The sequence below is a fragment of the Octopus sinensis genome, linkage group LG7, assembly GCF_006345805.1.
Source record: "Octopus sinensis linkage group LG7, ASM634580v1, whole genome shotgun sequence".
Classification (NCBI taxonomy): domain Eukaryota; kingdom Metazoa; phylum Mollusca; class Cephalopoda; order Octopoda; family Octopodidae; genus Octopus; species Octopus sinensis.
Genome location: NC_043003.1, coordinates 100,893,707 through 100,906,100, shown reverse-complemented (window position 1 = coordinate 100,906,100; position 12,394 = coordinate 100,893,707). Strand labels below are relative to the sequence as shown.

The following is a 12,394-nucleotide window of genomic DNA, read 5'->3' as shown; positions in this document are numbered from 1 at the left end:
ATCTTCTTCCAGAACTCTTCCATTTCCTCAGTTTTAGGTGGCTTCTTTACTTCTGTCTTATTTTTGCCAATTTCCCTGTAAAATTCCTTTGCATCTGTCTTGAATATCTTGTTTTGTCAATAAAATTTTCTTCTAAGCTGTTGGGCTTTCAGTTGTATTCATTGTTTCAATTGTTCCTTGGTTGCAGGGAAGTTTATAAAATCTTTGATTTTATATTTTTGCTTCATTTTTCTAGCTCGTTTTGTCTTAACATTTACTCGCAAGTTCATTGAGAACTGATACATCTGCCCGTAGAGATTCGATCTCTTTTTGTATTGCTACTTTCCACTTAGGAAGTATATTTACATGGTTGGTCTTTTTCTGTGTCGTCCTGATACCTAGTTGAGCAGTTACAACTTTAGCAGTGGAATAGATGAGGTTGTTAGGTCCTTTTCATTATTACTTAAGATCTGTCTAAGAGCATCATTATATATCATGATTATGTTTTTTATGCTGTTTGAGAACTTTACCAGTGGTTCTCTATTGATGATGTCAGTAAACTCAGTCCTGCTGAGTTCTGTGATAATATGACCTTTTGCTTCTCTTTATTATTCACCTCAAATTCTGTGTCACACCTATTCTGGTGTTCTTGAGGTAGGTCTACTTTCTCTTTTTCTGCATATCTGTTCTTCGCTATTCTTTTTTCAGCTTCCTCTTTGGGATGTACTGCTCATACACTGGTTTCTGTGCATCTGTCACCTATTTCATCTGTATTGTTGCTGTTTTCATTCTGTCTACCATGAGATATTTGTGTTCTAATTTGGCTAATTTCAGCGTCAGTTAACCTTTTATTCTTAATGATGTCTCTACATACATTACTTAGTTTATTTACGTCTATAGATCTGCATAATTCATTGCCTACTAAGTTTCTACATGAAATGTAAGTTTGTACTATGAGGTCATTGTCTGGGTTTAGATGAGCTGCATAGAAAGCTTTCAGCACATCTCTATAATCCTCTCTAGTCCATTTTATTCATTTTGCTTTAGATTATGTTTTTGGTGGTGTCACTACAGGCCTAGGGTTAGGGTTATCCTGGATCTGGTTATTTAGTAGATCGTTTTTTAGAGAGTTTATTCCAGCAGCAGACTTTTTGACTCCAGTCTGGTTCCCCACTGAGTAACGCTGTCTTTGTTGTCCCAGGTGATGACCGATCCGGAGTGAATTTTGACCTGACACTGTTTCCTTGTTCTTCGAATGGATATATATACTATACCATAGGCTGATAGGTTGAAAATCGCCTGTTTTTTTTTATAGCTATGTTTCCCGGCATAACTGTTTGGTTATGTTTTAAACTGAGTGACTAATTTGCTTCTTTTTTTTTATTTGTTTGTGGGCAGTCACCTTATTTTTGTTTGTGCTCAGTATGGCATCACTCGTAACACATGATTTTTCTTTTATTTTCTGTGTGTGTTATGTAGGCATTATTCCTGTTGCTTGGACAGTTGCATGTATAGGTAGCTATTCAAATTACATACTTACTGTGTAAGTGGTGTTTTTCTAGATTTCCTGGTGCTAGATTTGACTTCTTGTGTATCTTGCATTGAGATATCATGCATTTAAGAAAGAAACTACCCTTTACATGACAAAAATCTTTCTGGTTTTTTAGTTCCTCTGCTTTAACAGAACTTTTCCTACAGTTGTATTGCAAAGTTTTCCTTCCATTGCACCAATGTTATTGGATTGAGTTTGTTTTGTGGAGAGAGCTTCTTAGTGTATGTCCATATTATTATTTATATTATTATTATTATTGTAGTGGAGGTGTGTGGCTTAGTGGTTAGGGTGTCAGCATCATGATCGTAAGATTGTGGTTTCGATTCCTGGGCTGGGCGACGCGTTGTGTTCTTGAGCAAAACACTTCATTTAACATTGCTCCAGTCCACTCAGCTGGCAAAAATGAGAAACGCTGGGGAACACATACACCATAGAAACCAGGAAACCAGGCCCATGTGCCTGGCTAGGCTTTAAAAGGGCGAATTTATTATTTTTATTTATTATTATTATTATTATCATTTTCATTATTATTATTAATATTGTTATTATCATTATTATTATTATTTAACATTTGGTAGTTTCAGGCAAATTTCTACTGTATCACTTGCTATACCTCCATGTTGCTAGAGTGTGTGCAGTATTGTGTTGTTTTTTGTTGTTGGTATTGTATTGCATCAGTTTCTTTTCTTTTTATGGAGTGTGGTGCAGTTTTTTCTTGTATTAGTGTTTATATTGTGTGTTGTGTGTGTAATGCATTGGGTATCTAGCCTGCTCATGGTAGGTTATTTCATTGGATATTTGCATTTATGGATTGTTTTGTTTAGGCTGTATTATTGAATTGATAGTGTCTTGTATACCTTGTCTGGCACCTATTATTATTATTATTATTATTATTATTATTATTATTATTATTATTGTTATTTTTTGCTTTTAATCTGCGTGTTTGTTACAATCACTTGCTGAGACACACCCAGTATCCTGGAGCAAGTGAAGGATAAGAGATGTTATAGTATAACTGAAAGCTTGGAGAGGGGAAGTGGCAGGGGCAGTAGCGAAATATCTTCATGTAATACAACACAGACATTTAAATGGATAGGGTTTTTCTAAGGATGTAGGCAGTATGGATAGGTTTTTTCAAAGGATGTTGGCACAATCTTTTGAATTTCTCTGAGACATGGTTCTCCTGGGACCGTATCTAGATATTTCTGACATTCCTTTTTTATCATACCTAGGACACCTACAATAACAGGAACAGTTCTTGCTTTGAGATGTCACATCTTTTGTATTTCAATTTCTGAGTCCTTATATTTACATACATTGTCAAATTCTTTGATAGATATATTTTTATCAGTGGGAACACTTACAGCTATTAGTCTACAAGTATTTTCTTCCCTGTCTTTAATAATTATGTCTGGTGGTTGATTATTATTATTATTATTATTCAGTAGTTTTATTTTTATAGCGTGCTTTCACTTCACTACCGAGCGCAGCTCTGTGTGCCTTGGGTATGTGCTGTGATTTGTTGTGATGCTCTGATGGTTATTGTATGGAAAGTGTTCTGCGTAGGATGTGTGCAGTGCCTAGTAGTGCAATTTTCTGTATGTTATATGTGTTTGTAAGTCCTGGTGTTTTTGTTAAGTATTTGTCTGAATATTTTTTTATCATGCCTAATGCACCTACTATATATAGGGATTGTTTCTGTTTTTAGATTCCACATTCTGGTTACCTCTATTTCCAGGTCTTTGTATTTTGAAAGTTTCTCCATTTCTTTTAGAGACACGTTGTCATCTGCCGGTATTGATCCCTCTTTTGTTTGGAGCTGTAGCACTGTTTGCCATTTATTCATAGAGTGTCCTATGAATTTTATAATTGTTGGTGCTACTTTGTTAATGGCTAGTGTTTCGAGGATCCATGTGTGGGGGATGCTATCAAACGCCTTTTTGTAGTCGATCCAGGCCATACTGAGGCCTTTCTTCTTTCTGTAGCTGTCTTCAGTTATGGCTTTATTAATCATTAGTTGATCTTTACAGCCATATGAGCCTTTGCGGCATCCTTTCTGCTCTTCTGGAAACAGGTTGTTTTCGTCCAGGTGCTTGTTCAACCTTTGCGATATCACTGCAGTAAATGCCTTGTACATTGTAGGGAGACAGGTTATTGGTCTGTAGTTTTCTGGTTTTGCTGTCTCATTTGATTTGGAAATTAAGATGGTTTTCCCCTTCGTGAGCCATTCTGGCATTGTCTCTGGCTCTGCTAGTATGTTATTAAAGTTTTCAGCCAGCTTTTTGTGCATTCCTGTTAGATATTTCAACCAGAAGTTGGGGATCTTGTCATGCCCAGGTGCCTTCCAGTTGCTTAGTCTTTGCAGTGCCTGGGTGACCTCTTCAGTTGTTATGGGGGTCCAAAGTTGCTCAGATGCTGAGTTTGTTGTTTTAATAATCCTTTTTTTTGGTTGTTCGTTCGCCGACCATATTTCTCTCCAGAATTCTTCCACTTCTTCTGCCATTGGTGCTGCAGTGATTTCTATTTTATTTTTGCCAAGTTCTTGGTAGAACTTTTTGGGGTTGGAGTTGAACTTTTTGTTTTGTTCAAAGAAGCGCTGGCGTTTCTCGTACCGGCGGATCCTTTGTGCTTTGGCAAGGATATCTTGCTTTAGTTTTTCTTTTATCTCAGGTAAATCTTTTTCTGTGATGTTGTATTTGCGGAGTATTTTTGTTTTCTTTTTGTTGCTCAGTAGCGTTGATTGTCTACTGATTTCATTAAGAATCGACAGATCTTTTCTCATTTTTTGTATTTTGTTTTGGATGTTATTTATCCACAGGGTTTGTTTGGGTGGTGGTACTTCTGTTTGGATGGGTTTGAGTGAGTATCCAGCTTCTTTTGTGGCTGCAGTGGCTGCTGCGTATACTAAGTCATTTAGCTCAGTGATATCGCTTTTTGTTTCAGTGGCTATTAGTTCCGTGACGGTTAGGTTTATGCTGTTTATAATTGATGTTGTTGTTTCGTCTATTTTGATTTTTGGGAGGTATGGTCGGTGGTCCATCTTGAGATCTGTGTTTTTCAGTTCTTTGATTATTCTACTTTTTATATTATCATAATCATTAGGCTCCCCTTCGTTGTTTCCAGGTTTTACATTTGTGTCACTTTTTTTCACGTTCGTATGTATGTTTGTCATGTTTTGGCTTGCTGTTTGTCGTGTATTATTATGCATCCTTATGGTCTGGGTTTGTTGTTTTTTGTTTACATCGTCTTTGTTGAGAATGTTACGTTTGTCTTCGTGTTTTACTGTTTCAGTGTTTATATTATTGGGCATTGTTGTGTGGCTTCTATCTACATTTTCCTGATGTATTTTTTCTTTTAGATGTTCTATTTCTATTTCTGATATTTTTTTGCGTTGAGAATGTATCTTCATACGTTTGCTAGTTTATTAGGGTTCATTGCTGTATCCAAGTCTATATTTATGTTATTTTCCTTCCATATTTTATATGTATGTGTTGTGTTTTCATTTTTTGGGTAGAGCACTGCTGTGAAGTAAGCGTGTAGGATAGAAATGTATTCCTCATGTGTCCATTTATGTCTTTTGGGTTTTATTTGCGGGACATGAGGCACAACGTCCGGCCCATTATTTTGACGGTCGTCATTTTCGTAGGGTACCGGTCCATTCATTTCTGTTGCCACATTGTTTTGCACGTGTAGTTTTTCATACATTTTGTGTTGTAAGTTTAAAGTATGTACTTCCCGATTGTTATTCTTGGGTTGAATAATATCGGTGTTATATAATTTCTTCGTAGTTTTTTTGTACATGGTGTTTGGGGTCGGGGATGATCTGGTATTGATGGATTATGTTTCACGCATGTTATCGAGTTAAAATACATCATTTCGTTTCGAAAATAGTAATAAATTTCAATGAGTGTTACTTACTCGGATATAGTCCAGTCCTTTGTTAGTAAATTTTTGGCTCCATACGATGTCTTTGTTTTCGATGTTTATGGATAGATTTCGGAGCCCTGTTTTATCGTTCATACATCTTAAACGTCCCCGGTGTTCTATTATTATTATTATTATTATTATTATTATTATTATTATTATTATTATTATTATTATTATTAATATTATTATTATTATTATTATTACTATTATTATTATTATTATTATTATTATTATTACTATTATTATTATTATTATTATTATTATTCAGTAGATTTATTTTAATAGCGTGCTTTCACTTCACTACCAAGCGCAGCTCTGTGTGCCTTGGGTATGTGCTGTGATGCTCTTATGGTGACTGTATTGAAAGTGTTTTGCATAGGATGTGTGCAATTTTCTGTATGTTATATATATTTGTAAGTCTTGGTGTTTTTGTTATGTATTTGTCTGAATATTTTTTATCATACCTAATGCACTACTATGATAGGAATTGCTTCTGTTTTTAGATTCCACATTCGAGTTACCTCTATTTCCAGGTCTTTGTGTTTTGAAAGTTTCTCCATTTCTTTTAAAGAAACGTTGTCATCTGCTGGTATTGATACATCAATTAGAAATCATTTTTCTTCTTCATGATCTCTGACAACTATATCTGGCCTATTGGCTTTAATTTCTCTATCTGTGTGCATTGGCATATCCCAGAGTATGGTTGCTTTCTCATTTTCTGTGACCTTTTCTGGTGTGTGCTTATACCATCTTTTTTCTGTTGTTATTCCAGTGTTGGCATAGCTTCCAGTTTATGTAGGTCCCAACTCTGTCGTGTCTGTGAATATATTCCTTCTTAGCCAGGACTGGGCAGCCAGAGATAATATGATTAATTTTTTTCTTGTCCATCTCCACATATTCTGCAGTTACTTGTTATGTTTCTTTTCATTATATGTTTTTGGTAATTTCTGGTGGGGAGGCTTTGGTCTTGTGCTGCAATTAAAAATCCTTCAGTGTCTGCTTTGAGTCCTGAGCTTCTCAACCACTGCTGGGATTTTTCTCTGTCTATTTCTTTTGCATTTAGTTTAGCCCAGTATTTGCCATGAAGGGGCTTTTCTTGCCATCATTTTATCATGGTCCATTGCTGTTCTAGTTTTAGTTTGGATTTTATTTGTTTTATAGCTTTTGTTGTTTCTTCTTCTTCATATTTGTTAGGTAGTATGATTTCTTGTTTGTATTTGTCCGCTTTCTTAAATACTAAGAACAGTTTTTTGCTTTGCTTGTGTTTTGTGGCTATTTGTATTAGTTTTCCTTGCTTCTGTAGTAGGTATTTTTGCACTCCTATGGTGGTTATTTTATAATAGTTTTCCAGTTGCATAAGGCCTCTACAACCTTCTATACATTGTATAATATAGCCTTTCTATGTCAGATTTTGGGTGGTGCATCCTAGATCCTGTCATTATTTTTCTTGTTTTCCTATCTATTTTGGTCAGTTCATTTCGTGTCCAGTTAAGGATATTGTAGCTGTAACTTATAATTGAAACGGCTAAAGTGTTAATACCTATTATCTTGTTTTTAGCATTGAGCTCTGTTTTTAGTATTGATCTAACTCGTCTATAGTTTTCTTTCTTTACTTTCTCTTTCATTTGTGTGTGTTGTATCATCATCATCATCATCATCATCATCATTATTATTATTATTATTATTATTATTATTATTATTATTATTATCACTATCATTATTATTATTATTGAGTGAGAGAGCAGTGCATGCCATCAAAGTGACACAGGGGTAAAATATACAAAGCCCAGTATACCCATAATGACTACCCGTCTGATAAGGGTACATCAGGCACATGCATAACAACCATATGTGCACGACATAGTGATATCATATCAAGATAAACAGCACATGACCTTGCAGGTGAGGCCCAATTAGAATTTTCTTCTAGTCGAGTAACCCATCCAGCTTAAAAGGTCCCTGAGTAAGGGTTGTTTAAGGATGTTGAAATAAACACCCATGATTCCAGAGGTGAATTATTCAAACCCCAAAGAATCCCTCTCAACACATGGCTATGATGCTCCCCCACTACTTCTGATCGTGATCAGAGATGCACATATCATCAGCCACTAAGGGACATGCTCAACTTGTTATGGTCAAGCAACTGACAAGCAAATCTGTGGTATTGAGCAGAATATTTGCTGTAGCCCATCTTTTATACCAAGATAAAACAATGCCAAGATAACACTTCCAATCAGTTAAGATCAGAAGCCATAAGAGCCACTGTCTGGTACTGCATCAGAGCATTTATTATTATTATTATTATTATTATTATTATTATTATTATTATTATTATTATTGTTATTATCATTCAGTAGTTTTATTTTTATAGCGTGCTTTCACTTCACTACCGAGCACAGCTCTGTGTGCCTTGGGTATGTGCTGTGATTTGTTGTGATGCTCTGATGGTTATTGTATGGAAAGTGTTCTGCGTAGGATGTGTGCAGTGCCTAGTAGTGCAATTTTCTGTATGTTATATGTGTTTGTAAGTCCTGGTGTTTTTGTTAAGTATTTGTCTGAATATTTCTTTATCATGCCCAATGCACCTACTATGATAGGAATTGTTTCTGTTTTTAGATTCCACATCCTAGTTACCTCTATTTCCAGGTCTTTGTATTTTGAAAGTTTCTCCATTTCTTTTAGAGACATGTTGTCATCTGCTAGTATTGATACATCAATTAGAAAGCATTTTTTCTTCTTCATTATTTCTGACAACTATTGGCCTTAATTTCTCTATCTGTGTGTATTGGCATATCCCAGAGTATGGTTGCTTTCTCGTTTTCTGTGACCTTTTCTGGTGTGTGCCTATACCATCTTTTTTCTGTTGTTATTCCATAATGTTGGCATAGCTTCCAGTGTATGTAAGTCCCAACTCTGTCGTGTCTGTGAATATATTCCTTCTTATTGTTGTTGTTGTTATTATTATTATTATTGAGTGAGAGAGCAGTGCATGCCATCAAAGTGACACTGGGCTAAAATATACGAAGCCCAATATACCCATCATGACTACCCCTCTGATAAAGGTACACCAGGCACATGCATCACAACCATATGTGCGCGACATGGTGATCTCATATCAAGATAAACAGCATATGACCTTGCAGGTGGGGCCCAGTTAGAATTTTCTTCAGGTTGAGTAGCCCATCCCACTCAAAAGGTTCCTGAATAATGTTGAAAGAACCACCTATTATTATTATTATTATTATTATTATTATTATTATTATTATTATTATTATTATTATTATTATTATTATTATCATCATCATTATTATTATTATGGCAAATTTAATGAATAAAAGTAGCTTGTTTACCAACCACATGGTTCTGGGTTCAGTCCCACTGCGTGGTACCTTGGGCAAGTGCCTTCTACTGTAGCCTCGGGTCGACCAAAGCCTTGTGAGTGGATTTGGTAGATGAAAACTGAAAGAAGCCCGTCGTATATATGTATATATATATATATATATATATATATATATATATTATATATATATATATATATTATATATATATATATGCATGTGTGTGTTTGTGTGTCTGTGTTTGTCCCCCTAGCATTGCTTGACAACCGATGCTGGTGTGTTTAGGTCCCCGTTACTTAGCGGTTCGGCAGAAGAGACCGATAGAATAAGTACTGGGCTTACAAAAGAATAAGTCCCGGGGTCGAGTTGCTCGATTAAAGGCGGTGCTCCGGCATGGCCGCAGTCAAATGACTGAAACAAGTAAAAGAGTAAAAGAGTAACTTAACAAAATAGCCATGATATTATTAATTTTTAAAAAATTTATTATTCAAACAGCTACAAAAGTAGATATAAGCAAATGAGTGAAATGAACTGAAATGAAATAATCTTGGTTGGCGAGCAACTTAGATTGAATTTGTTACTGAAAGCTATAACAGTGGTGGTGGTGAAGAATAGATAGTGAAAAGTGTAGTTTCTTTTCTTTGATTGAACTAAATTTTTTAATTGCCTTCTCACTTGAAAATTAATATTTGTTTATAAAATATGGATGACAGACAATATAAGCTAATGAGAGAAACAATGAGACAGAATAGGCAACAACGTAAAGATAAGCAGAGGGTCAAATCACAGAACAAGCACAGGAGCAGAAGGGGAAAAAAATCAAAGAATATAGAGTGAGTATTTACCACAGATGAGGACTGTGACCTTTTGCATTGTTCTGTGCTTGAGAAGAAGACCTATCAAGCCAAGTGAAATTGTAGTTATTGCAGATACTGGTGTCATGCAAATGGCACCCATGCTGGTGGCACAAAAAGTACCCATTACACTCTCAGAGTAGTTGGCCTTAGGAAGGGCATCCAGCCATAGAAACCATGCCAAATCAGGCTAGAATCTAGTACAGCCTTCCAGCTTGCGAGCTCTGGTCGAACTGTCCAACCTATGCCAGCATGGACAATGGATGTTAAATAATGATGATGATGATGATGATGATGGAGCGTTTTAAAGATAGAATATAAAATGAAAATGAGAGAGAATGTAAAAAAACTGTAAACATATGGTTGGAAGTTACATTAGTGATATGAATATTCTCTGTAATTATTGTGAAGCTCTTAGGTTTATAAACGAAACTCTGAACTGCTGAGAGAATGGGAATGTCATGCTCCTTCAATTACAGCCTTATTCAGAAGACCTGAAAGGTACTTTTAAATGAAAATAAAGAAGAATATACTATTTATAAAGAAACACTAATTTTTATGGATCTATATAAACTTACAACCATATAAAAAAATATGTATTTACTGTGGAATTTCCATGGGCAATGCTAGTTATTATTATTGTTATTAAGGCGGTGAGCTGGAAGAATTGTTAGCACCCCAGGCAAAATGCTTAGCAGCATTTCGTCTGTCCGTGTGTTCTGAGTTCAAATTCCACTATGGCTGACTTTGCCTTTCATCCATTCGGGTTTGATGAAATAAGTAGCACTCATGCATTGGGGTCAATGTATTTGACTCATCCCCTCCCCCAAAATTCCAGGAATTGTGTCTATAGTAGAAAGGATTATTATTATTAAGTTATTAAGGTGTTGAGCTGGCAGAATCGTTAGCATGCTGGACAAAATGCTTAGTAGTGTAGCAATATCGTTTTTATAGTAGTATTTCACCTGTCATTATGTTCTGAGTTCAAATTCCACCGAGGTCGACTTTGACTTTCATCCTTTCGGGGTTGATAAATTAAGTACCAGTGAAACACTAGGGTTGGATTAATCAACTAGTCCCCTCCCACCAAATTTCAGGTATCGTACCTTTAGTAGAAAGGATTACTATTATTATTATCATTATTATTATTATTATTATTATTATCATTATTATTATTATTATACAGTGTCAACTTCAATCCGTGGTCTATAGACAACACTGAGAAAGTAGTCTATGTACTTCAAATGGGACAGGAAATATTTGGTGATTATCGGTAATTATGAACTTTCTTTTTCTTACAATTTCAACTTTAATCTATAATTTCTATTTAACATGCTAATGTCATCAAGAGATACTTGATGGGAATGCCATTGATAGTAGATACATTAAAATTACAGACATTAATGCCTAGTTGGTTAATTCTCTTTACTTCTAGAGTTGGAATACTGTCAGATTTAACTTTACCTTTCTTCCTTATGGAACAACAGCCATTAAAATAAATACCAATTAATAACTGTGGTTGATTTAATCAATTCTAATCTTCAGAATAAATTTCTGGCCATAATAGACACCATTATTTATTCTTGTCTTACCTTCAGTCCTCAATTCCTTTCTGTGTCTGACCACAGCCAAATTTATTGATAGAGAGAGGAGTAAAAAGGGGAAGGAGGGACATAGCAGATGGCTCAAACCCAGTACATGACCCCAGAGAATAAAAGGTAAAATTTATCAAAGCAAGTTTTGAATGCAGAGTATTTTCTCACACACTCACATATACATGCATGCGCATTTGTCAAATGTAAAAGGAAGAAGTTATTTTCCTATGACATACAATATAATATCCAGAATATTTTGCATCTGAACCTGCCTAGACATACTAAAGATAAATATGCAAATGTTTTTTTCAGATGTCACTGTAGATGGTGAAAATAATAACTTTTTAATCAGTTTACAGATATAAGTACCAGTCAGCAAACAATTCTGTTCACTGAAAGTATAAGCAAAACCAACAGCTTTGGTTCCTCTCGGAGTTCTGGCTACTTCTGGCTAACAAGACACAACATATCAAAACACTGATGTCCCAGAATGCTATGCACCAATGAAACAAGCATGTAGAATATATAGTTGTCTAAAAGGGACATACACAGTTGTCTAAAATGGACATACACTATAGCAACCAGCATATTTTGCATCAGAACCTACCTGGTCATGTTAAGAATACACATACAAGTGTTCATTTCAAGTCTTACTGATAGGCACAGGCATAGCTATATAATAAGAAGTTTACTTCCCAAAAACATGGTTCTTGGTTCAATCCCACTATGTAACACTTTGGACAAGTGTCTTCCCTATAGCTCTGGACTAACCAAAGCCTTTTGCATAGATTTGGTAGACAGAAGCTGAAAGAGTATATATATGAGTGTGTGTGAGTTTTTCCCCCACCACCATTTGACAATCAGTGTTGGTTTGTTTACCATAACTTGGTGGTTTTGTAAAAAGAGGCTGGAATAAGTACTAGATTTTAAGTTCTGGGGGTTGATTTGCTTAACTAAACCCTGCAGTTTAATGACTGAAACAAGTAAAAAATCTGTGACACTCTGGTGGTACTCATTAAACAGATGAAAATTGTAATATGTACTAAATATTGCCCACTAGATGCTCCAAATCATGGGGACTCATTTGAAGAGAGCCTCCAAAAGATGAAAGAAGTATCAAACAACCTGGATGACAGCCTACAAATACCT

At 35.3% G+C, this 12,394-nt stretch overlaps 1 protein-coding gene across 1 annotated transcript in view; it reads left to right on the top strand.

Moving 5' to 3' along the window:
- Positions 1–12,394, top strand: part of LOC115214492 (probable 3',5'-cyclic phosphodiesterase pde-5) — a 287,952-nt gene that overhangs the window by 209,519 nt on the left and 66,039 nt on the right. The window contains exon 17 of the mRNA XM_036505003.1: positions 10,837–10,923. Within this exon, the coding sequence (XP_036360896.1) occupies positions 10,837–10,923 (87 nt within the window). The remainder of the gene's footprint in view (positions 1–10,836; positions 10,924–12,394) is intronic.